Source organism: Mesoplodon densirostris, chromosome 6, assembly GCF_025265405.1.
Source record: "Mesoplodon densirostris isolate mMesDen1 chromosome 6, mMesDen1 primary haplotype, whole genome shotgun sequence".
NCBI lineage: Eukaryota > Metazoa > Chordata > Mammalia > Artiodactyla > Ziphiidae > Mesoplodon > Mesoplodon densirostris.
The window spans coordinates 23339927-23367073 of record NC_082666.1 but is presented as its reverse complement, the minus strand read 5'-3'; the positions used below and the strand labels follow the sequence as shown (position 1 = coordinate 23367073).

The window sequence follows — 27147 nt, the reverse complement described above, 5'->3', positions numbered from 1 at the left end:
CAACTAACCACTTGCATGGTACTATAGTGTTTACTATTGAAAAAAATCCATGTATAAGTGGACCCAGGCAGTTCAAATTCATGTTGTTCAAGGAATTGTATATTTACCATCCTAGGCTTTTCCCCATCAATATCACTCCTCTTTGTGAGTGACTAAAGAAAGCTGCTTCCCCACTAGGACAGAGGCTCTTCAGAGGCCAGGTCACATGTTGTGATCTAATCACTGCTGGAAATTAAGCCTCAAGGTGTCAAAACCACCAGAATCTAAAAAGTATGCATGAAAACACATTTTAAGCCATAAGCACACTAGAAATTCTTTTCCCAGAGACAGATCAGGATTTTTTTTTTTTTTTTCTGATGCCGAGTCACATACCTGATTTTCACAACAGCTTAGGTAAAGAAAAACAAGAGGCACTTAGATTTCCTGCTCACATCTCTGCTGGAGGGAGATCAAGTATGCTACAAGTGCCTGCTACCCAGGATCAGATATAAATGGGGATAAGCCAGACAAGAGCATGGAAAATGTGCACTTTAAGCCTGGCCTTGCCGTAGAAGCGGCTCAGATAACCACATCCCAGTGCTCAAAGAAATATAAGGATCACCTGTCCCGAATGAGTCATCCAAGGCCCATTTTTACCATGTATTCCCTAACGGATGTCCCCGCTGCTGTGTAAACTTCCTCCTTTCTCATTTTCAGAGAGAGCTGGATTCTGTCTTCCTTCCTCCACTGCCCCTGGCCCCCAGCACGAGCACCACACACCTCAGCTGCTCCCACTGCCTCAGAAGAACCTTGAAGAGCTGAGTCTGGGGGACTTCCCTGGTGGTGCAGTGGTTAAGAATACACCTGCCAATGCAGGGGACACTGGTTCGATCCCTGATCTGGGAAGATTCCCACATGCCACGGAGCAGCTAAGCCTGTGTGCCACAACTACTGAGCCTGCACTCTAGAGCCCGTGAGCCACAACTACTGAGCCCACGTGCTGCAACTACTGAAGCCCGCACGCTCTAGGGCCCACATGCCACAACTACTGAGCCTGCATGCTGCAACTACTGAAGCCTGCACACCTAGAGCCTGTGCTCTGCAACAAGAGAAGCCATCGCAATGAGAAGTCCATGCACTGCAACGAAGAGTAGGCCCCTCTTGCTGCAACTAGAGAAAGCCCGCACACAGCAACAAAGACCCAACACAGCCAAAAAATAAAATTTTAAAAATAATAAAAAACACAAATATTTTTTAAAATGTTTTCTAAATCATCACCTTCTCTTTAAAAAAAAAAAAAGAGCTGAGTCTGAGCATTAGCCACATACCTAAGTCTCCCCACGTCATAGTCCCGTTCCTCACAGCACCCCTCTGGTGACTGACTTCTCCATCTCCCCCTGGCAGATAAGGTTGGTGGCAGTCAGCATCCCTTCCCATCTGCTTCTGGTATGGCTTCCTGTAACTATAGAGGCTGAAACCTATTTCCAAGACTCCCTTGCTGCTAGGATTCTAGTTGCAAATTAAGTTCCTATATATGTACTCAGAGAAGAAAGAAGCAAGATGGAGGCCAGCCTCTTAATCTTTTGGCTGTTTGTGCTGACAAGCAAGGAGGTAGGGCATGGGTACTGATAGCATGGGTGGCTGAACCAGAATTTCAGTGTCAAGTTGCTGGCTTCATGAGTTCAAGAAGCAGCTGAATTCAAGTAGCTTCATGAATTCAAGTGGCTTCTTCGTGCCTGGCTGGCCACCCCAGCTGTGTTCTTGAACTCAGCAGTTCCAGTAGCAACCTCCTGAATCCCGCTCCTGCAACCCTTTAACAATTTTATAGTACTTTATATCCATGTATTAAACTCCTTTCTCCTTAAGAATATCTAGGACCATTTGTTTTCTGCACTGAATTCTGACTGATTCACTCCCCTCAAAAACGCTTTCAGAGCTGACTCCTGCCCTGTGTGTGGCCTGAGCCAGGCAGAGCAAGTGGGTTAATCATTTCCTCTGATTTGGCTCTGCTGTTTCAGCAGCCCGGAACTAAATTAGTCTGTTTGGGCAAGCCCATCACATTGGTGACCTGAAGCCTCCTCTTCCAGCCCTACTGGGTTTTGTCCTCACCACCTACTCCTCCACTGGGCCTTCCACAGCACTTCACATTTCTCTTTATTAACCTTTATCTGTCAGATGCGGTCCAAGGTTCAGCCTGTGAGATCTTTTGCCTCCGCCTACCCCAGGCCCACCCTCCCACATCCCACACACGAACCATCTGCCATTTACAACCACAGAGACACCAAAGGAGGGAGATGGAGTCCAATAGGGCCAACACTTTATGTTTCTGCTTAAGACCAGCACAACTGATATGCTGACTTCTGGCTTCATACCCATGCCAAAGCACGGCTTCTTTATCCCTCTTTACAAATAAAAATGCAAATGGATAGAAGGAGTGGCTATGATGTGGCCAAAATGCTGTCTGGAAAGCACACCTCTAGGTGATTTTCCTCCGCTTTGACTGACGGTCCAAGGCCTGGGCTGGGGGCAGTGGGATGGACAGGGTGCCCAGTTTGTGATCCTCCTCCCTGCCCACTGCCAGAGAAACCCTTCTTTTAGAGATCTTCAGCCTCATGGCTTTCGCTATCTCCATCATCCTAAGGAACAAACACAAACACATAAAACAAATGGAGAGTCTCCTCAATGTGAATGCTCAGGGAGGCTTGGCAGGAGGGGGCAGCGCAGTCATGCTCCAGGCCATGAAGACAGAATTCCCAAGACAGCCACAAGGGGCAAAGCTCCCAGTAGAGAGGCAGACAAGATCCCCTCGAGAGCCATCAGATTCCCATTTTAATGTGTTGCCATTAGAAAATATCTATATAAATGATGGAAAACCAGGTTATCCAGATCCTACTGATAACTGTTTACTTCTTAGAGCAAGGATTGAGCACTTGCTAGAATTTTACAGACTTCAAGTATCTGTTTCTCTTGTATGTTCAAACTCACTACTCACGAGAATGCCATCTGTGGAGCCCTCAGAATAATCCCTCTCGGGACTGCTAGAAGAGTCCAGATAAGGGTGTTCTCCTGAAACACCATCAGGGTCCTTGGAGATCAGATGCTCCTAAATCACTGACAAAGGCCAATATACCCCACAGATCAGCATCCTGGGAGACTGCTCCCTACTCAGTCTGAACCCCTTCTAGCAGGGCTAGAAAGGGCCTTAAAGGTTGCCACCTCTGCCTACCCTCCCAGTCAGGTCAGAGAAGCCCAAGTGTGACATCCCTGCCAAACTGAAGCTCTGCCTTGCCTTGGACAACCCCCTGGCAGCTCCTTCCATCTGACTCTGAGAAAAGTGCTTTATGCTAAGCTGAAATTGGGGTTCTCTTATATAACTTCCACCCCTAGGTTACCCCATCAGGACCATACAGGGTCCCTCTTCCCAGAGACAGCAGTTTGGAGACTGGAGGTTGCTCAGTTACACAGGGATGGAAGGCTCAGGTTTGAAGCCCAACTATTCCCCTTCTTGGCTGTGTGACCCTGGGAAAGTCACTGACTTCTCTGAACCAAAGATTCTTCCACTGTTTCTTAGCGACATCACTGAGATATTATGACAGATTTGGTACTGTGCCTAGCAAAGCGAAGGCACGCGGTAATGTCTGGTTTCCCATCCATTCAATCAATTATTTATTCATCTGAAAACTCCCCAGGTCCCTCGACAGTGCCTCATGCTTTCCAGCAGTACCAGAACTACATCAAGGCGCCCTAAGGGAGCTTTTTCTTCTTTTGTGCTCACCTTTTCTCACTGAGCTTCAAGTCCCTCTGTAACACCGTCAGGTCAATCTGGAAGTCGTTTATATGCAAAGCCAGTATGATCACATAGGCGGTGATCTTTGCCTTCATAGAGTCTGAAATTAAGTTCCGCAAACTGCAAATCAGTGGCAATAAAAGAGAGGCAAAATTAAACTCCGAGATGATTTCTCCAAAAGCAAAGGAAAAACATCCAAGCCTGTTCCCTTATGCATTCAAAATGTCTTCTCATCCCGGGGAGAAGAAAAGGAATTAGAGCAACATCCCTTATCCTGTTGTGGTGCCCAAGCCTTCACGTACAGTGGAGCAGTGAGCCAATGCCAGTGTCCCTCCAAGGGGACAGAGAAGGCCGCACCTTCCCCAGGCACAGTCAGAGCCTCACACTGGTGAGGACCCTCCCCATCTTCCCAGCCTGCTCAGCAGGGCTGCTGGGAAAACGGTCATCCCAAACTCAGCTGCCGATGATTCTTCCAAGCATACCCAGAGCAGGACACACAGTGCAAGCAAGCAGCAGGAAGGAAGCCCAGGTGTGCTGCTTGGGGTGCTTTCCTCAAAGTCATCCCACTGGCCTGCCCTTTCCTGCAACACTGCCTCTCCATACAACACTAGTTCTGTGGACATTAGGCAGGGGTCCTTGGAAGAAGCATGTGACATGAAGTCTTTGTTACAGGAGTTCCCAGAGCCTTTAACGTGAGCTTCTCCCAAAGGGATAGAGTCGGTACTACAGTGTTGCCTAAACTCACTTGACCCCAGGAGCCCTCCAAATGGCAGTGCCCTCTTCAGCAGTGTCTCTCTGGATACAGACTGCAGTCCAAGCCCCCTTCCCCACTCTCACTACCCTCCCTGTCCTGCTTTCTTCTTTACAGGCAGAAGCCGAGAAATCAAGCCCCCTGACCTGCCACTGTTGTAGATCAAGCAGGTAAACTGCTTCAGCAGTTTGGTGTTAATGATGTGGGGAACTCCAGGTCCCAGGGCACCTACAAGACAAAATAAGAGTCTGATCATTTGCTTTCAAAACTCTCAGGACACACGTCACCTATGAGCTGGGAAAAGAAGACAACAGTTGGGCCACTGAAATAAACAGAGGCAGGTAGGAAGAGAAGGGGCTTGTGAAACAGAACAGCCACTTTCAAATGAACACGTGCTCAGGTGTGCTTCAGCCTGCAGACCATACGTGCACAAGAGATGTTCATGACAAGGCAGTGACAGGAAAGAAAAGCAAACTCCAGTAAGGATACAGAGTTCAAAAGATGTTAGAAAGCAAAACAGATTGTGGAGAAAGCCCAGGGAGAGGGAAAGGAAGGGAGGTTGGAATGTGAAAATAAGAATTAAGCAAATAGTGAAAAAGATGAGTACAGGCATAGCTCAGAGACATTGCAGGTTTGGTTTCAGACCACCACAATAAAGCAAGTCACGTGAACTTTTTGGTTTCCCAGTGCATATGTTATGTTTATAGTATACTGTATTAAGTATGCAGTAGTATCATGTCTAAAAAAAAGTGTCCAATAATTAATTAAAAATGAAAATTAAGAAACAATGTCCAGAGGAAACTTGCACAAGCCTCTTAGATAGCCTCATCCACCAGAGGGAAGACAGCAGAAGCAAGAAGAACTACAATCCTGCAGCCTGTGGAACAAAAACCACTTTCACAGAAAGACAGACAAGATGAAAAGGGAGAGGGCTATGTACCAGATGAAGGAACAAGATAAAACCCCAGAAAAACAACTAAATGAAGTGGAGATAGGCAACCTCCTAGAAAAAGAATTCAGAATAATGATAGTGAAGATGATCCAGGACCTCAGAAAATGAATGGAGGCAAAGATCAAGAAGATACAAGAAATGTTTAACAAAGACCTAGAAGAATTAAAGAACAAACAGAGGAACAATACAATAACTGAAATGAAAAATACACTAGAAGGAATCAATAGCAGAATAACTGAGGCAGAAGAACAGATAAGTGACCTGGAAGACAGAATGGTGCAATTCACTGCTGTGAAACAGAATAAGGAAAAAAGAAGGAAAAGAAATGAAGACAGCCTAAGAGACCTCTGGGACAACATTAAATGCAACAACATTCACATTATAGGGGTCCCAGAAGGAGAAGAGAGAGAGAAAGGACCAGAGAAAATATGTGAAGAGATTATAGTCGAAAACTTCCCTAACATGGGAAAGGAAATAGCCACCCAAGTCCAGGAAGCACAGAGAGTCCCATACAGGATAAACCCAAGGAGAAACACACCAAGACACATAGTAATCAAATTGGCAAAAATTAAAGACAAAGAAAAATTATTGAAAGCAGCAAGGGAAAAATGACAACATACAAGGGAACTCCTATAAGGTTAACAGCTGATTTCTCAGCAGAAACTCTACAAGCCAGAAGGGAGTGGCATGATATACTTAAAGTGATGAAAGGCAAGAACCTACAACCAAGATTACTCTACCCAGCAAGGATCTCATTCAGATTCAATGGAGAAATCAAAAGCTTTACAGACAAGCAAAAGCTAAGAGAATTCAGCACCACCAAACCAGCTCTACAACAAATGCTAAAGGAACTTCTCTAAGTGGGAAACATAAGAGAAGAAAGGGACCTACAAAAACAAACCCAAAACAATTAAGAAAATGGTAATAGGAACATACATATCGATAATTACCTTAAATGTGAATGGATTAAATGCTCCAACCAAAAGACACAGGCTCACTGAATGGATACAAAAACAAGATCCATATATATGCTGTCTGTAAGGCCAACTGGCCCGAGGCAGGGGAACGCAATCAGATTCACAGGTTGCATCAGACCGAAACTCTCCGGACCACCCAGTTCCAGAAACTGACCTGGAGACTTTCCGGACCACCCAGTTCCAGGAAATGACCTGGGGACTTTCCACCCGGCTCAGCCTTCCCGCCTTTCAAGGGGTGGGACTAACGGCCCCAAGACTGATGCAACCAGCACCAGATATTGCCACGATACCCGAAGAGACCACCAAATAAGGAATACCCTGCATCCTCCCAGATTCACCACACCCCTTTCCCTTTTTCCCCTATAAAATCCTGCCCAACCCTCACCCGGGTGTGACTTCTCTGGCCCCTTTCTCTCGGACCGGTGAACCTCGCCCAGGAGCGCCCCCTAATAAAGCTCACTTGAAGCTTTCCTCTGTTTCGCGGTGCCGTTTGTTAAGATCCAACCTTACATTTGGTGCCGAAACCCAGGAGGGGTACCAAGCCCCGCGGGTTACCGCGCGGGCCGCTCCTCCCCTCCCCCAGGAGACAACCAGGGAACCTCTACTCATCCACCCGATCCGGCAGAAAATGGGGTAAGTCCCCCTCCCTTGTTCCCTCCGAACCCCAGAGTCCCTCCCCACCGGACTCCCTGTCCCTAATCACGGCCGCGTCAGGGACTCCTCCGTCCTCTCTCTGGGCCTCGGGCAACCGTGGAGACGTCCCAATTGCCTGACCGCCCTCCGACCTGCCGTGAATTGGAGACTGAGACCAGGGACGCCTCTCTCCCTCTCCATTCACTCAGGGACAGACTGGGGGTCATGGGAACCTCACAATCGAAACCAGATTCTAAGACGCCCCTGGGGTGTCTCCTAGCCAATTTTACAGCCCTCGGTTTCTCCCAAGATCTCCATCGCCGATGGCTTATTTTCTATTCCACTGCGGCCTGGCCACAGTATCCTCTAGACAATCAATCCAAATGGCCTCCTGAAGGGACTTTCGATTTTAACATCCTCCGTGATCTAGATAATTACTGCCACAGGACGGGCAAATGGTCCGAGGTCCCCTATGTTCAGGCCTTCTGGTATTTACACTCCCGCCCTTCCCTCTGCATCGATTGTTCCACTTCCCAGATCATTCTTGCCAAACAGACATCTCCTACATCCAAGCCCCTAATTTCCTTTGACGATGACCCCTCTCCACTAGCCGACCCACCCAAATCTCTCGCTTCTCTCCCCTCCAGAGCTCCTCTCCAACCTCCACCCTACCCTGAAGCGGTCCCTCCTCCTCCCGAACCCGCTCTGGCCCATCCAACTGCTCCCCCGCCTCCCTCAACAGTTTCTCCTCCCACGCCCCTTGCTTTGCCAATTAGTGCACATACACGCTCTCATGACTCCCAAGATCCAAATCTCCTCTACCCTGAGGGAGGTACCAAGAGCGGAAGGATTAGAGTTCATGTTCCCTTTTCCCTCCAAGATCTCTCTCAAATCGAAAAGTGATTAGGCTCCTTTTCTGCCGACTCTTCCCGCTACATCAAAGAATTTCGCTACCTCTCTCAAGCTTACGATCTAACCTGGCACGATATCTTTGTGATCCTATCTTCTACTCTAACCCCTGACGAGAGGGAAAGAATTCAAACCGCTGCCCGAAACCATGCAGATCAGGTTCACCTTACCAACAACTCCATGCCTGTCGGAGCAACTGCCGTACCTGGCACCGATCCAGGCTGGACTTATGAGGATGGCCAAGATGGTCGTCGTAAACGCGACCTCATGATCCAGTGCCTCCTGGCTGGCATGCAGGCTGCTGCTCATAAGGTAGTCAATTTTGAAAAACTAAAAGAGATAAGAACTTAACGAAAATCCAGCTATCTTTCTCAATCACCTTACAGAAGCCTTAACTCTCTATACCTGGCTGGATCCCAAAACCCCGGCAGGGGCAGCGGTCCTAGCCACCCATTTTATCACCCAATCAGCCCCGGACATCTGAAAGAAATTAAAACGGGCAGAAGACGGCCCTCAAACCCCTATTCGAGATCCGGTAAAGATGGCCTTTAAAGTCTACAATGGCCGTGAGGATTTGGCAGAAGCCAGCCGACAGGCTCGGATGCACCAGAAGGTGGCCCTCCAAACCCAAGCTTTTGTAGCCACCCTAAGGCCGGCCATCTCCCATGGATCACAGCATCCACGGGGTCCACAAAAGGCAACCCCACCAGGGGCCTGCTTCAAATGCGTAAAAGAAGGCCACTGGGCTCGCCAATGTCCCAATCCCTGACCTCCTTCTAAGCCCTGTCCCAGCTGCGGGCTAACGGGCCACTGGAAGAGTGACTGCCCTACGACTGGCCCTCCCTCAGCATCTCCACGCGGGGGGCAGGCCGACCCAACAGCATTACCACTCGAACTGCTGGGATTGGCTGACAACTGACGGCGCCCGGACTCGAAGACCCCCATCACCCTCGCCGAGCCCAGGGTAACGCTACAGGTAGCAGGTAAGTCCATCTCATTTCTGATGGACACGGGGGCTACCTATTTGGTCCTGCCTACTTATTCCGGGCCAGTTTCTCCTTCCCAGATCTCGGTCATGGGTATTGATGGCAAACCATCCTTCCCACTCCAGACCAGTCCACTCCCATGTCATATCGAAGGACTCCCTTTTACTCATTCCTTCTTAGTCATACCATCCTGCCCAGTTCCCTTGCTAGGCCGAGATGTCCTTTTCCACTTAGGGGCCTCCCTCCAGCTGGTTAGACTTGACCCTAAGGTCCCCTCCTCCCAACTCCTGCTTCCTCTTCTCGGCCTGTCTCTAGAACCCTCCCCCTCCGATCCCCCTCTTCCAATCATACCGAACCCAATCAATCCCCAAGTCTGGGATACTTCTAAGTCCATAATAGCAACACACCATTCCCCTGTCCTCATCCGCCTAAAGGACCCCTCCAAATTTCCATCAAGGCCCCAATTTCCCATCTCTGAGACTCACCTTAGGGGCCTACAACCTATTATCCCCAGACTCCTAAACCAGGGACTCCTTATCCCCACTGACTCTCCCTGCAACACCCCCATCCTGCCTATCCGCAAGGCCTCTGAGGATTATCGCCTGGTCCAGGACCTCCGACTAATCAATGAGGCCATAATTCCTCTCCACCCAGTAGTACCAAACCCATACACCTTGCTCTCCCATATCCCCCCATCCACAACCCACTTTACGGTTCTGGATCTCAAAGATGCCTTTTTCACTATCCCCCTACATCCCCGACTCCTATTTCTTCTTTGCCTTTACCTGGATGGATCTGGATACTCATATTTCCAGTCAGCTCACCTGGACAGTTCAGCTCACCTGGACAGTTCTTCCCCATGGCTTCCGCAACAGTCCTCACCTCTTCGGTCAGGCGCTGGCACGCGACCTCACTTCCTGCTCCCTTACCCCCAGCACACTCCTTCAATATGTAGATGACCTCCTCCTTTGTAGCCCATCTCTCAGCCTCTCAAGACAACATACTGCAGATCTCCTCAATTACCTTGGCTCCTGCGGTTATCGGGTCTCCCCAGCCAAGGCTCAGTTGTCTGTATCTTCTGTAACCTACCTGGGGCTCCACCTTACCCCTACCACAAAAGGTCTAACAGCCGATCGCACCCCGATTATCCGTGAACTCCAGCCTCCGGAAAGAGCAGAACAAATTCTCTCCTTTTTGGGCCTTATAGGATTTTTCCAACACTGGATCCCTAACTTTGCTCTTCTCGCTAAACCCTTATATCTAGCTGCTAAAGAAACCCCTCAAGGACCCCTCACCTCTCCTTCCGCCGTTCGACAGGCCTTTCTCACCATCCGTAACGCTCTGATATCTTCTCCTCCCCTTTCTCTGCCCAACCCAAGCCGACCTTTTCACCGTTTTGTGGATGAACGGGCCGGAATAGCCACTGGACTCCTTGCCCAGCCTGTAGGGCCTTCCTACCGCCCCGTGGCTTACCTCTCCAAACAGCCAGACCCAACCATTCGGGGATGGCAACCATGCCTTCGGGCCCTAGCAGCAGCAGCCGAACTGTCCAAACAAACACTCAAACTGACTCTGGCCCACCCACTAACCGTGTTTTCCTCCCACCAGCTGGTCGACCTCCTAGGCCACAAGTCTCTCTCCCTCCTGGGCCCCTCCCGCATCCAGGAGTTCCACCTACTATTCACTGAAAACCCAGCTATTTCTCTTGATCTCTCCCCTCGCCTGAACCTGGCTTCCCTCCTGCCTATCTCTGGCACTGGGAGTTTTCCATCCCATTCCTGCCCTCATGTCATAGAAGCCTTCAAACCACCAAGAGAGGGACTCTTTGACACCCCTCTTTCAAATCCGAACCGCACTCTTTGTGGATGGTAGTTCGATACTCGGTCCTGACAGACGCCGATGGGCAGCCTACGTGGTGGTAACTATCTCAACTATTATCGAGGCTAACAGCCTCCCAGAAGGAACGCCCTCCCAAAAGGCTGAACTAATCGCACTTACACGAGCCCTTAACCTTTCCAAAGACCAAAGGGTTAACATCTACAGAGACTCTAAATATGCCTTTCTCATTGCACACAGCCACTCAGCACTATGGAGGGAATGCAGATTTCTGACCACTAAGGGATCCCCAGTGGTCAACGCTTCCCCTCATAGCAAAACTCCTGGAGGCCCACCAGCTTCCGAAAGAAGTATCAATTATCCATTGCAGGGGTCATCAACTCCCATCCAACCCAATAGCACAAGGTAACTCGAAGGCCGATTCCATGGCCCAAGAGCTTACAAAAGGGGATCCTCGGGCTTCCCTGGTGGTGCAGTGGTTGAGAATCTGCCTGCCAATGCAGGGGACATGGGTTCGAGCCCTGGTCTGGGAAGATCCCACATGCCGCGGAGCAACTGGGCCCGTGAGCCACAACTACTGAGCCTGCGCAATTGGAGCCTGTGCTCCGCAACAAGAGAGGCCGCAATAGTGAGAGGCCAGCGCACTGCAATGAAGAGTGGCCCCTGCTCACCGCAACTACAGAAAGCCCTCACACAGAAACGAAGACCCAACACAGCAAAGATAAATAAATAAATTAATTAATTTAAAAAAAAAAAAAAAGGGGGGATCCTCCAGCTCCACTCCTATTTTTTACCAGTCCTACCCAACCCACATATACCCCACACGAGGAAGCTGCCTTACTATCAAAAGGGGGACACAAAGACAACAAAGGATGGATTTTTATAGACAACAAAATTGCCCTACCTCTGGCCCAAGCAGCCGGCCTCCTATCAGACATCCATAAATCCTTACACATTGGTCCAAAAGCAATGTTCCGTTTTTTGGACCCCCTCTTTCATCTGCCAGGACTTAGAGAGGCCATCTCAAAGACTCTCATGGCCTGCCAAACCTGCACATCCATCTCCCCACAAGGAGGCCTACGGCCCCGAATTCCTACACACCAGATGTGTGGACATCAGCCTGGTGAAGACTAGCAGATCGACTTTACCCATATGCCCCACTCCAAACGCTTCCGATACCTGCTCACTCTCCTTGACACCTTTTCAGGTTGGATCGAGGCCTATCCAACAACTCAAGAAACGGTAGACACAGTCGCCACCATCCTGCTTCAACACATCATCCCCCGATTTGGTCTGCTGGTCTCCATTCAGTCGGATAACGGACCCGCCTTTGTCTCTCAGGTGATTCAACAGGTATCCGAGGCTCTCCAGATCACCTGGAAACTCCACATCCCCTACCACCCCCAATCATCCGGTAAGGTTGAACACGCCAATGGGATCTTAAAAGACCACCTCACCAGACTGTCCCTTGAGGTCCATGTCTCATGGCCCGACCTGCTTCCTCTAGCCCTTACCCGAATCCAAGCCTCACCTCGGACTCCTACTGGCCTCAGTCCATTTGAACTACTTTACGGCCGCCCTTTCCTCCTTCACGACCTACCAACCCAGAGTCCACCCCTAGCCTCCTACCTTCCCTACCTCTCCCTGCTTCGCCGTCTTCTCTGCGAACCCGCTGACCGTCATCTACCAACAGTGACTATCTCTGAAACTTCCTCTCTCCCCCTACAACCCGGTGATAACGTCCTCCTCAAAGAATTACACCCTCAATCTCTCAAGCCACGGTGGACAGGCCCCCATATGGTGATCCTCACCACTCCCACAGCAGCTAAGCTCTTGGGACACCCCTCCTGGTACCATGTCTCCCGCCTTAAAATGGCCCCAACTCCAGAGACTTGGACGGCCCTACCGCTGGGTCCCACGAGACTACGGCTTGTCCGTCACCCTGTCTCTCCTCCTGCTGCTGCTCCTGCCACCCAGGACTCACCAGATGTCCCTATGGCGCTTCCATGTCCACGGGACATGGCAAGCTAAAGGTCAGACCCACACCCGAGTCCTGGGCATGGGAGACTGCCAACCAGATGGGTGCCAGGCCCTGGTAACAGTCCAGATCCCCATCTCTAACACAGAAGGTGTTCCCCTGGGATGGTCCACCCCCACTGTCTGCTTCACTTACGATCAGACCCGAGACTACTGTCAATGGTGGGATGAGACCTATGGGGGCTGCCCCTATCACTCATGTAACATCCATATGGCAAAACTAGATACCAGGAGCTCGCTCCGACAATCCCACCTGCTCACCACAAATGGCAAGGGTCAATTATTCATCAACATCAAAGATCCCTGGGACACAAGATGGGTAAAAGGGGTACAAGGAAAAATCTACCGATGGGCAACTGATACCTACCCCGTGGGCTCTATCAGGGTCTTTCACTCATATTATCAATTTGATTCCCAAAGTTATCCAACAGTTGAGCGAACAAGCCACTGCCATCCAGAAATAGAACAAGCCCTAAGACACCAACTACCTCACCCCGAACACAAAGAGGATCCTTTTTCTTGGTTGACCCTCATCTGTCAAGCAGTACAGATACTCAACCACACAGGAATAGGTAACATCTCCGACTGCTTTCTATGTGCCTCGCTTGGCCGGCCACCCTTGGCTGCTGTCCCACTCGACCAGCCCTTCAATTCTACTTCCTACACCTCCCAAAACCCACCTTTTTCCCCGTTAAAAGTCCCCATATTCCTTGATTCAAAAAATCTCACCATCTGTTATGGCAGCCGCCCAAATCTAGCTGATACTGGGTTTCTTTGCAACTCATCCCTCACGGTAAACACATCAATTGAAGCACCACCAGGCATGTTTTTGTGGTGCAATGATTCCCTCACAAAAGAGATCAATTCTTCCTCTCCCTTCCCATGTATCCCCATTACTCTCGTCCCACAATTCACACTGTATAGCCAAGCCGAATTTTCCTCACTAATCACGCCACCCTTTACCTGACGGAAAAGAGCTATCTTTCTTGCTCTGGTTGCAGGCATCTCTCTCGCCTCCTCCCTGGTCGCTGCAGGCCTCGGTGGGGGAGCTCTAACACATAGTGTTTCAACATCCCGCGACTTAGAACATAAACTCCAGCTAGCCATTGAAGCCTCTGCCACCTCCATCTCCTCTCTCCAGCACCAAATCACCTCCATAGCCCGAGTCGCTCTCCAGAATCGACGAGCCCTGGATCCCCTGACGGCTGACAAAGGAGGTACCTGCCTCTTCCTACAGGAGGAATGCTGCTATTACATCAATGAAACAGGACTCGTCGAAGACAACGTAAACGCCCTCCATCGCTTAAGAGAAGAACTCCAACGCAAACACCAACAGTCCGCCTCCCCAATTCCCGATTGGTGGCGATCCGCCCTCTATACCTGGCTAACACCAATCTTAGGCCCCTTAATTCTCACCTGTATCTTGATCATGTTTGCCCCGTTTTCTTAGGTTCCTTCGTAGGCACATGGAGGAAGTCTCTCGGGTGGCCGCAAACCAAATGCTCCTCGGTCCTTACATCTTGCTTCCTACAGAACCCCCCACTGTTCTCCCCTAAGCCTCGGACTTCTGGTCGCCTGACTCCCCTTTCGACGCCCCTATTCAGCATGAAGTAGCCAGAGATCAGAACGCCGCCCCATTACACCAAAGATGTCGGGATGTAAGGCCAACTGGCCGGAGGCAGGGGAATGCAATCAGATTCACAGGTTGCATCAGACCGAAACTCTCCGGACCACCCAGTTCCAGAAACTGACCTGGAGACTTTCCGGACCACCCAGTTCCAGGAAATGACCTGGGGACCTTCCACCCAGCTCAGCCTTCCCGCCTTGAGGGGCGGGACTAACAGTCCCAAGACTGATGCAACCAGCACCAGATATTGCCACGATACCCGAAGAGACCACCAAATAAGGAATATCCTGCGCCCTCCCAGATTCACCACACCCCTATCCCTTCTTCCCCTATAAAATCTTGCCCAACCCTTGCCTGGGTGCGACTTCTCTGGCCCCTTTCTCTCGGACCAGTGAACCTCGCCCGGGAGCGCCCCCTAATAAAGCTCACTTGAAGCTTTCCTCTGTTTCGCGGTGCCATTTGTTAAGATCCGACCTTACACTGTCTAGAGACCCACTTCAGACCTAGGGACACATACAGACTGAAAGTGAGGGGATGGAAAATGATATTCCGTGCAAATGGAAATCAAAAGAAAGCTGGAGTAGCAATACTCATATCAGATAAAATAAACTTTAAAATAAAGAATGTTACAAGAGACAAGGAAGGACACTACACAATATCAAGGGATCAATCCAAGAAGAAGATATAACAATTATAAATATATAGGCACCCAACATAGGAGCACCTCAATACATAAGGCAACTGCTAACAGCTATAAAGGAGGAAATCAACAGTAATACAATAATAGTGGGGGACTTTAACACCTCACGTACACCAGTGGACAGATCATCCAAACAGAAAATTACTAAGGAAACACAAGCTTTAAACGACACAATAGACCAGATTTAACTGATATTTATAGGACACTCCATCCAAAAACAGATGACACTTTCTTCTTTTTTTTTTTTTTTTTTTTTTTTGCAGTACGCGGGCCTCTCACTGTTGTGGCCTCTCCCGTTGCGGAGCACAGGCTCCGGACGCGCAGGCTCAGCGGCCATGGCTCACGGGCCCAGCCGCTCCGCGGCATGTGGGATCCTCCCGGACTGGGGCACAAACCCGTGTCCCCTGCATCGGCAGGCGGACTCTCAACCACTGCGCCACCAGGGAGGCCCTACACTTTCTTAAGTGCGCACGGAACATTCTCCAGGATAGATCACATCTTGGGTCACAAATCAAGCCTAAGTAAATTTAAGAAAACTGAAATCATATCAAGCATCTTTTCTGACCACAACGCTATGAGATTAGAAATGAATTACAGGGAAAAAAAAGGAAAAAACACAAACACATGGAGGCTAAACAATACGTTACTAAATAACCAACAGATCATGAAGAAATCAAAGAGGAAATCAAAAAATACCTACAGACAAATGACAATGAAAACATGATGATCCAAAACCTATGGGATGCAGTAAAAGCAGCTCTAAGAGGGAAGTTTATAGCAATACAAGCCTACCTCAAGAAACAAGAAAAATCTCAAACAATCTAACCTTACACCTAAAGGAACTAGAGAAAGAAGAACAAACAAAACCCAAAGTAAGCAGAAGGAAAGAAATCATAAAGATCAGAGCAGAAATAAATGAAATAGAAACAAAGAAAACAAAAGCAAAGATCAATAAAACTAAAAGCTGGTTCTTTGAGAAGATAAACAAAATTGATAAACCATTAGCCAAACTCATCAAAAAACAGAGGGAGAGGACTCAAATCAATAAAATTAGAAATGAAAAAGGAGAAGTTACAACAGACACTGCAGAAATACAAAGCATCCTAAGAGACTACTACAAGCAACTCTATGCCAGTAAAATGGACAACCTGGAAGAAGTGGACAAATTCTTAGAAAAGTGTAACATTCCAAGACTGAACCAGGAAGAAATAGAAAATATGACCAGACAAATCACAAGTAATGAAATTGAAACTGTGATTTAAAATCTTCCACCAAACAAAAGTCCAGGACCAGATGGCTTCACAGGTGAATTCTATCAAACATTTAGAGAAGAGCTAACACCCATCCTTCTCAAACTCTTCCAAAAAATTGCAGAGGAAGGAACACTCCCAAACTCATTCTATGAGGCCACCATCACCCTGATACCAAAACCAGACAAAGATACTACAAAAAAAGAATATTACAGACCAATATCACTGATGAATATAGATGCAAAAATCCTCAACAAAACACTAGCAAACAGAATCCAACAACACATTAAAATGATCATATACCATGATCAAGTGGGATTTATCCCAGAGATGCAAGGATTCTTCAATATATGCAAATCAATCAATGTGATATACCATATTAACAAATTGAAGAAGAAAAACCATCTGATAAAAAAGTCCATATCTTAATTTAAAAAATACTGCTAAAAAATGCTAACCATCATCTGAACCTTCAGCGAGTCATAGTAGTGACATCAAAGATCACTGACCACAGACCATCATAATAAATATAACAATGAAAAAGTTTAAAATATTGTGAGAATTATCGAAACCTGACAGAGACACACAAAAGTGAGCAGATGCTCTTGGAAAAATGGCGCCAACAGACTTGCTCAACACAGGGTTGCCACAAACCTTCAATCTGTAAAAAACACAATATCTACGAAGGACGATAAAGTGAAGCACAATAGAACGAGGTGTGTCTGTACAGACCCTTGGGTGCCCAATCACAGGAACACGACTGCATGCACCTTATGCCTAAAACCACAGGTGTCTCCCCTCTGGGTTTCTGACTCTGGGTGGATGTGAGTGTATGGCAGCCACCCATGCCCTGGCGATCAGTGGCACGGGTTACCAGCAGAAACTGACTTCTCTCCCAGTCAGAAATAGCTGACACAACAACATGCCACAAGCCTTCACAAGCAAGGCCAATTTTTCTCCCCATACAACTCTTTGTCCAACTGTCCCTTAAAACGTTCATTTGATTTGCCTGGATATTCAACTTTGCCTAACACAGAAGTAGTGAATGTTAGATGTGAGCAATCGTATAATCCAACCCGACCCTATTTTCTGAGGAAAGGGCTTGGCAAGTTCTCTCAGCATGTCAGCAGTACCAATCAGAATCCCACTGTTACACAGTTATAAATAAAGACATGGAAAGACATGTCCATTTCCTCTCTCACTAAAGCTAGTCTAAGAATTATAGACAAATAACAGACTGAAAATAACTAGAATAAAATGTCTATCATGATATGTGCACCCCAAAGTTCACAGCACTATTTACAATAGCCAAGACATGGAAGCAACGTAAGTGTCCATCAACAGATGAATGGATAAAGATGTGGTATACATATATACAATGGAATATTACTCAGCCATAAAACAGAATGAAATAATGCCATTTGTAGCAACATGGATGGACCTAGAGATTCCCATATTAAGTGAAGTCAGACAGAGAAAGAGAAATACCATACGATATCACTTATATGTGGAATCTAAAAACATGATACAAATGAACTTATTTACCAAACAGAAACAGACTCAAAGACATAGAAAACAAACTTATGGTTACCAAAGGGGAAGCGGGGGAGGGAGGGATAAATTAGGAGTTTGTGACTAACAGATACACACTACTATATATAAAATAAACAACAAGGACCTAGTGTCCTTGTTGCTGTTCCTTGCACAAGGAACTGTATTCAGTATCTTTTAATAACCTATAATGGAACAGAATCTGAAAAAGAACATATATATGTATAAATATATATGTAACTGAATCATTTTGCTGTACACCTGAAACTAACAACATAAATCAACTATATTTCAATTTTAAAAAAAATGTCTAGCATGGACTTACTTTTCCGCTTAATCACTTTCTGTGCTCGAAATCTGATGAGAGTGTCCAGAAACCATATGCACCGGGCCTGGCGGTCTCGGCTCTCCTCACTTGATGGCAAAGACTTCAACGCTTCTATGACAAAGGAGCAGTGACTAAAACAAGGGAGGGAAAAGGAGGAATGTGTTAAGACCGGCTCTGTCAGGAGCCATTCACTCCTTCACAATGAAAACAGCAGGCACCCCTCACACCTGGTACATAGTCAACAGCTGAGGAAGGGCCATCCAACCAGCTCCTTATAATAGGAGGAGCATGATTTAGTGCAGGGACAGTAAAGGTCTAGATAACAAATATTATACATTTTGTGGGCAACATGGTCACTGCCATTGTAATGCAAAGGCAGCCATCGATAACATATAAATAAATGACTGAAGCTACGTTACAATAAAACTTTATTCACAGGCAGTGGGCCAGACTCGGCACTCAGGCCATAGTGGGCCCAACCCTGATGTGGCGGTCTGGAGCATAGCCTCTCAACTATCTGGGTTTGAATCCCCATTCTGCCATGCAGTGGCTTGGGCAAGCTTCTGAACATCTCTGCCTTGGTTTCTTCAACTGTAAATTAAGGCCAATGATAGTACCCTTGTCCTACGGGCTTTTGTGGATTAAATGAGACAAGGAAAGCAGTGCTTGGCACATGTAGGAGCTCCATCAATGTTGGCTATTATTTTCACATACTGTTGTTCTACCACTATCAGGATCATGAACTCGCAGCGATAAAAGGCTCTTCAAGATCATCTTGTATCGGCCTCATTTTACATATAGGAAAACTGAGGCTCAGACAGGGGAAGATCACACAGTCCATCAGGCAGATGGGGACTCAGTTCTCCAGACTCCCAGCCCAGAACTCATTCCTGCACCTGAGCCACAATCACATTAAGACAATGAAGAACCAGTAAAGAGCACTTCTTTGGAGAGTGGGAAAAACATGTATTTTCCAAGACTTTGGATTTCACTGACCAGTAAAATTTCCAAACGAAAACTGGGGGAACCAACCTAGGGTTGACAACTTTTTATTTTCTCAAGATAAAATTATTAAAAGAAAAAAGTCAAAAGCAAAAAACCCTCATCATTAAAAAAAGAAAGCTGTTTTAAAAGCCAAAAAGGGGGGGCGGGGGTGGAGGGAGGAGAGGAAATCATCTCTGATTTAAAATATGCTATATTTAAAATACATAATTTAACTTTCACTCAGCACATCACCACAGATAAACCATCACTTCAGCTGGCACCTACTCCCAGGCCAGCACTTGGGCCCCACCAGTGACAATCGGCAACAGTATAACATTGACTGGGGGGGTGGGACCGATACAGGTCAGCTCCAGTTCCCAGCCCCAGAGTACAAGGCCTCACCACCCTCTGCCCAGTCACAGGTTCCACGTACTCAGAGGCCAATTCTCTCCCTTGAAAGCCACCCACAGCCTTGGGACAACAGGCCTGGGAGCTCAACCATTCGAGAAAACACTAGTTTGTTCTTGTTCAAATGCTGAACAGACGTATATCCTAACACCCAAGGTCTGCTTCATGTCTGACTACTGTTGTATCCCAACATCACTCCCGAGACACTCCCATCTGCCCAGTTCGGGTACCTGTTCTCTTCAATCATCTTCAGTATTTCTTCTGAGGTGACATTCCTGAAAGCTTCAGATGGGCTCTGAAGAGCGTCATACTCCGCAGGGGAAAGAACTAGTTATAGGTCAAGAACAACCTGACCAAAATGGAAACATCCAACTAGCTAGATCATCTTGTATCGGCCACATTTTACAGATGGGAAAATTTGAGGCTTAGAGAGGGGAAGATCACACAGTATGTCCGGGCAGAGCTTCAGGACTCAGTTCTCCAGACTCCCAGCCCAGAGCTCATTGACTGCTTGGGCTTTCTGCCTTCTCTTATCACAAAGCCACTGCAGGCACTTTCCATTTGACTAGAACCACAAGTACGGAAACTCTACATTCCAACCCTTCTTTATAATATCAGTCTGCCCTAGACTTTGGGCACTGGCCAACTTAAAAGTCGTATTTTGACTCTTCACAGAAGGTGACCCCCAAAGGGCCGAACTGTGGGCATTCTGCATTTTGCTGAGGGATGGGATTGAATCACAAGGCCTGAGAGGCCACTGCTGCAGCAGGTGCCTCAGCTAGTGAGGGAGCCTCGCTGACTTCCCAGCAATAGCGCTGGGGCAACTGCAAGAGTCTGGGGCGAGCTTCTATGAGTATCACAGGACCACTGACACCCTCAGAGAGCCTGGCCATGCCACTCCTGTGCACATATCCCAACCTGGGAAATGAGGTGGCGTTTCTCCCACAAGAAGGATACGGTCTTCAAATTTATACACGTCTTCAGGCTTGGCTGCATCAGTGTGGCAGGGAGGGAGGTAGAGGGAGTCATCCTGCAAGTCATCGTGGATGGCGTCACTGACCAGAGCTTTTCAATGAAGGAAGAGTCAGTGTTAGTGTCACCCTGCTCGGCCTCAAGTTCCCCAACACTCTGCAACCTGTGCACTCAAGATCATCGTCGCCCGGAACCCCCTCATCTGAACTTCACATATTGTCAGTGAAAAAGAAAAATCAAATTATAAAGCTAACTATCACACAGGAATAACCATGTAAGAATTAAGTATGCACACAGACAAGAACAGAGAGGAAAACAGGAAAATTGTAATGGTTGGTCTTGTAGAATGATGGGAAAATGGGTGAATTATTTTTCTTTTTAAATGTCCTTTAGTAGCTGAGAGTAAACTGAACAAAAAAAATTGAAAACTTTACTTAGACATTAAAGTATATCTGACTAAATGGAGACATGTTTCTATGTTCCTGGATGGGAAAACATAATATTATAAAGATGCTGATTCTCCCCATATTAATCCCAATTGGATTTTGAGAGAACTTGACTAAATAATTCTTAAGATCACCTGGGGAAAAAAAAAGCATGCTACGGGACTTCCCCGGTGGTGCAGTGGTTAAGAATCCACCTGCCAATTCAGGGGACACGGGTTCGAGCCGTGGTCTAGGAAGTTCCCACGTGCCGTGGAGCAACTAAGCCCGTGCGCCACAACTACTGAGCCTGCGCATCCTAAGCCCGTGCTCCACAACGAGAAGCCACTGCAATGAGAAGCCCGCTCACCGCAACGAAGATTAGCCCCCACTCACCACAACTAGAGAAAGCCCGCGTGAAGCAACAAAGACCCAATGCAGCCATAAATAAATAAATAAATGAATGAATGAATGAATGAATGAATGAATAAAAAAGCATGCTACAATAACCAGTGCATTTGTGAAAAATGAGGATGGAGGATAAATTTGCCCTATCAGACAACAAACTGGAAGGTGAGGCTACTACAATCAAAAGGACCTGATGCTGCTACAAGAATAGCCAGTCAGAATGATGAGCGAGAACACAATTAAGAATGTGGTAAAATGATACAGATGATTTTTTAAATCATTTTTTACAAAAGGAAAAGATGGAGTTGGGGACAACTGGCTAATCATTTGGAAAATATAAAATTAGGTTTGTAACATAGACCAAAAAAAAAAATCATTAAATTGTAAATGTAAAAAGTTAAACAGTGAAAGTACTGAAAGACAACATAGGAAAATATATAATCATCGGGTATGGAAAGATTTTCTAAAACTTACTAAAATTCCATTTTAATAGAAAAACTGCTCTCATTCATATATATATATATATATAAAACTTTCTTTTATGTTCTTATAATGCATTTGAACAATAAACACATTACGCATTTTAAATAATACAATTTAATACTCAAGCTGCTGAAGAATTTAGGAAAAGAAAAAGATCCAGTGACCTCAAAGTGTCTCTAGAAGCTAGCTCATCATCATCACATCAGCCTTTTTGACTAAAACCTCCCTGTAACTCACAGAGACTTGAGGCCGTCTCCCTCCACTGTGCCCTGCAGGCTGTAGCCCTGGCACAGAGGCTGTGCCTGTGACAGAGGGCACATTCCCGTTCCCATGTCTGTCTCCTCTACTCACTGTGAGCTCACTGAGAGCAGGCCATGTCAGATGTTTCTTATGATTTCCAGAGTCTGTTCCTAAGAAGGCCCTCAGGGAGAAGCAGGAAGGAATCCAGCCCTAACTCCCATCATTTCCATCTGTGGGGCAGGTGAAAGATCTCAAGAGAAGGGAAAGCTCTTTCTACCAGCAGCCTCTTACCCCAAGTTCCAGCTGCTTACCAGTCACACCCTTTGTATCAATTATACTCTCTGCAGCTTTAGCCACTGCACTATTCAAAGATTCACTGCCAACTTTGTTCATTCTCCTGGAGTTCAGAGCCCGCTTCTGTTTGGTGGTACCAAAGGCTTCAATGCAAGAATCCATCTGTGCAAAAGACAAATTTGGTCACTGGGAACGGGCTGAGCACTGTTACTCCTAGCTGTGTCACTACGGGTAAACAGCCTCTCTGAGCCATTAATACCACTTCTGTAAATTGGGCTGACTCATACCTAACTACCTCATAGGCTTGTTTTAAGAACCAAAAGATATTAAGAGATTTGAAGTACTTGCTTTATAAACTGTAATGAGCTATTTATAAATCAACAGTGTTTTCACCTGTAAAATAAAAAGATTAGAATTAGGGTTGGTAAATCTGGGGCACACGGCTTACCGGTTTTCCAATCCTACACTGAAAACAGACATTACTAATAGATGGCTCACTCTCCCTCTGAGCCTAAAGACAGCTTTACTCCCCTCCAGGCAGCACTGGAGATTCAATCAGTTTGCCATCCTGGGGTGAGATAAGCTTTGTAGGAAGCTTCTACATTGAAAATCCTAAAGTTTACTTTGTCTTGATGTGAAGTTTCCAGGCTTCCAATATTTTCTGAAACTTGGATTAAATCCTGAAAATAGTGTTATGCTACAGCCCAGAGAACCAGTTCCAGATGCTGGCACAGAGCTGTGTATAGCTGCCCCAGAGAGGAGGTCTGCAGTCTGTGAGGCCAAGGAGGCCTGTGCAGGTAGGAACTGTCCAGAGAACCACAGACTGAATGAGCTGAGAGCAGCTAGGGAGACCCCTGTGTTCAACCAGCTCATTTTACTGATGGAGAAACCCAAGGCCTGGAAGGAACTCACTTTAGGTCTCACATCTTAGTTCTGTCATACTTACCTTTTCTCTAAAAGATTTGGTGTGACTCTCTAGTGTCGACTCACTCTGAACTGATTCATCTACAAAACACAAAACAAAAACAAAGAAAAAAAAAGCAAACTGTAAGGCCTACAGACCGTAATAGTGTTTAATATTTGTTTAACAGTTAATCTAAGAAAAACAGATTTCTTTAGTATAGGACTTTCCAGAGCTTAACATGAGTGTATACTGTGAACATTTAGTATGAAGCTTCAGTATAGAGTTAGAGGATTTGGAGAATAAATTAGAGTCAGGTGAAGGGGTCATCAGGATCCAAGCCCTTCATTTCACAAATAAGGAAACATGAGGCCTCCAGGTGAAATGACTTGCCCCAGGCAATGCAGAGATGGGATTAGAAACCAAGTCCTCCGCTCCTCCCAGTATACAGTTCTGCCCTCCTTGTAAAAGACCTAAGGAGGAGGGATCAAGAGGAGGACCTGGAGCTCACCTCCCCCGACAAATACATCAAAAATACATCTACATGTGCAACAATTCTCACGGAAAACTAACTGGAAACCAGCAGAAGAATTCCTATACAACCAAAGTGCACTGATGTGTATAAAATGGATGACTAATAAGAACCTGCTGTATAAAAAAATAAATTTAATTTAAAAAAAAAAAAAAAGAAAGAAAGATTTCCACATAACCAGGTAGTAGGGTCAGGACACCCCCCACCCCCGCCCCGCCGCCCCGCACTGAGAGGGATCTGAAAGGAAGAGAAGGTCTGCATGCGCTCACTCCACACCACAGCTTGGGGCAAGATCTGAGCCAACCAGCCCCTGGAAGAAGACTGGGTCTAGCGGCTGGGGAGCAGCCCCTGCCCCTGACAGGGCAGTGACAGCCATGGAGCAGAAAGGAAGGACCACCTCACACCCTCCTTGAGCTTTAGACCCCCAACACCAACCACACCCCATATCAAGGTAACAGCAGCCACCACACCCTGAGGACATTCCATTGTGTATGTATGTAAAATTGTTCATTAATTTCTTAATTAAACACATTTTTGTTTTTATATGTAAAAAAGTTGTAAATACTGGTTTATTCTAGCCATTATACATATATACACAATGGAATACTACCCAGCCATAAAAAAAAGAATGAAATTTTGCCATTTGAAACAAAATGGATGGACCTGGAGGGCACTACGCATAGTGAAATAAGTCAGACAGAGGAAGACAAATACTGTATGCTATCATTTATATGTGGAATCTAGAAAATAAAACAAACTAGTGAATATAACAAAAAAGAGCAGACTCACAGCAAGAGCAAACTAGTGGTTACCAGTAAGGAGAAAGAGAAAGGAGGAGGGGCAATATAAAGGTAGGAGAGTAAGAGGTACAAATTATTATGGATAAAATAAGCTACAAGGATATACTGTATAACACAGGGAATACAGCCAATATTTTATAATAACTGTAAATGGAAAATAACCTTTAAAAACTGTATAAAAATAATTTAATTAGAAAACATTTTTTAAAAAATACCAATGAATGTATATACAAAACAGAAACAGACTCACAGGGCTTCCCTGGTGGCTCAGTGGTTAAGAATCTGCCTGCCAATGCAGGGGACACAGGTTTGAGCCCTGGTCTGGGAAGATCCCACATGCTGTGGAGCAACTAAGCCCATGCGCCACAACTACTGAGCCTGCGCTCTAGAGCCTGTGAGCCACAACTACTGAACCCACGTGCCACAACTACTGAAGCCCATGCTCCACAAGAGAAGCCACCACAATGAGAAGACTGCACACCTCAACAAAGAGTAGCCTCCACTTGCCGCAACTAGAGAAAGCCTGCATGTGGCAACGAAGACCCAACACAGCCAAAAATAAATTAATTAATTAAATAAAATTTAAAAAAAAAATTTTAAACTCTACCCCAACTAGAACAATTAAAAATTAAGAAAGGCCCTCAATGGAAAAGAATATCATGTATGCCCTCCAATATTCTGCTCGGATCAGTGCTCAACTCGCTTTAACTAAGATTAGTTTCCTGATCTTAAGTCTGTAAACACTGTAGGGACAGGATCTGTGTCCGTTTTGCTATATTCACAGCCCCTAACTTGTGCCTGGAGCATAGTAGGTCATCAATAAATATTTGCTGAGTAAAAGCACTTTTAAAACTTTTTCAAATGGGAAAAAAAAAAAACCTTGAAAAACTAGCTACAAAATGTATTTTACAAATCAAAAAGTCAAACCGACTCATCCAGGAAACCTAAAATATTCAGCATTTCTTTGAACCTTCATGACTAGGACCTACCGGAAAACAGCGGCTGCATATTGAACAATTCAGCATCATATACTTCCATTTGGCCAGAGGTCTTGTTCAAAATTCCCACAAAGTTCCTGAATAAAGAAGGAATAATACCAGTGACAATGGATTATTCAAAAGGTATTGTTTATACAACCTCCTTTTTTCTGCTTAGTTCTCAACCTTCTTTCTGCCCCAATCCACCTGAGGAAGACATCACTTGCTCATGAGTAACAATAATCCCCTACAGCAGCAATTCTCTGCATGGGAAGGGAAAGGAGAAAAGGGTTCATGAAGAGGCTCTGGGGACAGCGGGGGAAGCCACCAGGTGATTCTTGTAGCTGATCACATTTGGGTTCACTGCTGTAATGGGAAACCCTTCTGGAATATAAGACTCTAGAATTAAACACTAGAATTTACTGCATGTATAAATTCTATGGAGGCAAAGACAAGTAAAACCTTGTTAATTATGAGAAGACCAGTTTAAACTAGAAAATCTTTGTAAAGGGATGATAAAAGTTAAAAGTTTCAAGCATATACACACTAATCTGACTTCTATCAAGGTGGTTCAGGGGGGACCCTGAAAGGGGCTTGTTTGTGATTCACTGATGGCTACCTTCACAAGGACACTGCATTATGCCAATCCCTGACACTTAAGACTGTTCAGGCTGGACAATCTTCACTGTACCGAGGAGTAGACTGGGGGTCAGTAAAGGGCAGAGTTGCCCCAAGTCAGTGATCTTTCCAGAGCTAGGCAGAAATTCTGGAGCCTTAGACACTACCAAATCCTTTTCCTGTAGTTAGTCCCAAGGCAGACTTCTGGTAAACTCTGGCCTATTGATCACACATTCCAAATTAGTGGAGACAGCTGCGTTTCGGGAACAAGATAATTATAAGCAAAGAATATTGCAAGTTAATGATGTGGTCAGAAATAATGAAGGTGATCAAAAGGTACAAACTTCCAGTTATAAAATAAGTCCTAGAGATGTCATGTACAGCATGGTGACTATAGAAAATAATGCTGTAGCGTATATTTGAAAGTTGTTAAGAGAGTAAGTCTTAAAAGTTCTCATCACAAGAAAAAAATTTTGTAACTATGTGTGGATGTTAACTAGACACTGTAGTGGCCATTTTGCAATATATACATACATTGAATCATTATTTTATACACCTGAAACTAATATAATGTTATATGTCAATTATATCTCAATTAAAAAAAATGGGGGGACTTCCCTCATGGTGCAGTGGTTAAGAATCTGCCTGCCAATGGGGGACACGGGTTCGATCCCTGGTCCAGGAAGATCCCACATGCCGCAGAGCAACTAAGCCCGTGTGCCACAACTACTGAGTCTGCGCTCTAGAGCCTGCGAGCCACAACTACTGAGCCTGTGTGCCATAACTACTGAAGCCTGCGTGCCTA

The 27147-nt window shown here is 46.2% G+C and overlaps 3 protein-coding genes across 4 annotated transcripts in view; 2 read left to right on the top strand and 1 right to left on the bottom strand.

The window, feature by feature from the left end:
* The window catches only part of FBXO10 (F-box protein 10), a 77042-nt gene extending 75801 nt beyond the window's left edge, over positions 1 to 1241 (top strand). The window contains exon 13 of one of the 2 annotated variants that reach the window (XR_009532762.1): positions 697 to 1241. The gene's annotated coding sequence lies outside the window, so the exon portion shown is untranslated. The remainder of the gene's footprint in view (positions 1 to 696) is intronic. The other variant, XR_009532763.1, reaches the window with a different exon arrangement.
* Positions 1242 to 2274: 1033 nt separating this feature from the next.
* POLR1E (RNA polymerase I subunit E) overlaps positions 2275 to 27147 on the bottom strand; it is a 37060-nt gene continuing 12187 nt past the window's right edge. The window contains exons 5-13 of the mRNA XM_060100912.1: positions 25737 to 25822; positions 23461 to 23519; positions 22532 to 22676; positions 20653 to 20760; positions 19926 to 20022; positions 18301 to 18434; positions 4664 to 4745; positions 3755 to 3886; positions 2275 to 2615 (exon numbers count right to left, since the gene is read on the bottom strand). Coding sequence (XP_059956895.1) covers positions 2456 to 2615; positions 3755 to 3886; positions 4664 to 4745; positions 18301 to 18434; positions 19926 to 20022; positions 20653 to 20760; positions 22532 to 22676; positions 23461 to 23519; positions 25737 to 25822 — 1003 coding nt within the window. The 3' untranslated portion in view covers positions 2275 to 2455. The remainder of the gene's footprint in view (positions 2616 to 3754; positions 3887 to 4663; positions 4746 to 18300; positions 18435 to 19925; positions 20023 to 20652; positions 20761 to 22531; positions 22677 to 23460; positions 23520 to 25736; positions 25823 to 27147) is intronic.
* LOC132492317 (endogenous retrovirus group FC1 Env polyprotein-like) lies at positions 6634 to 14884 on the top strand. Its single transcript, XM_060101782.1, has 3 exons — positions 6634 to 6681; positions 6945 to 7079; positions 13989 to 14884. Exons 1-3 carry the CDS (start codon positions 6634 to 6636, stop codon positions 14295 to 14297), a joined length of 492 nt encoding a protein of 163 aa, XP_059957765.1. The 3' UTR covers positions 14298 to 14884.

Excerpts from the sequence above, each read along its gene's own strand:
- LOC132492317 (XM_060101782.1), top strand. The coding sequence starts at position 6,634 with ATGACCTGGGGACTTTCCACCCGGCTCAGCCTTCCCGCCTTTCAAGGG. Across the intron at positions 6,682-6,944 it reads GCCTTCCCGCCTTTCAAGGG|ATCCAACCTTACATTTGGTG; the intron begins GTGGGACTAACG and ends CCGTTTGTTAAG. Across the intron at positions 7,080-13,988 it reads CCGATCCGGCAGAAAATGGG|CACCAAATCACCTCCATAGC; the intron begins GTAAGTCCCCCT and ends TCCTCTCTCCAG.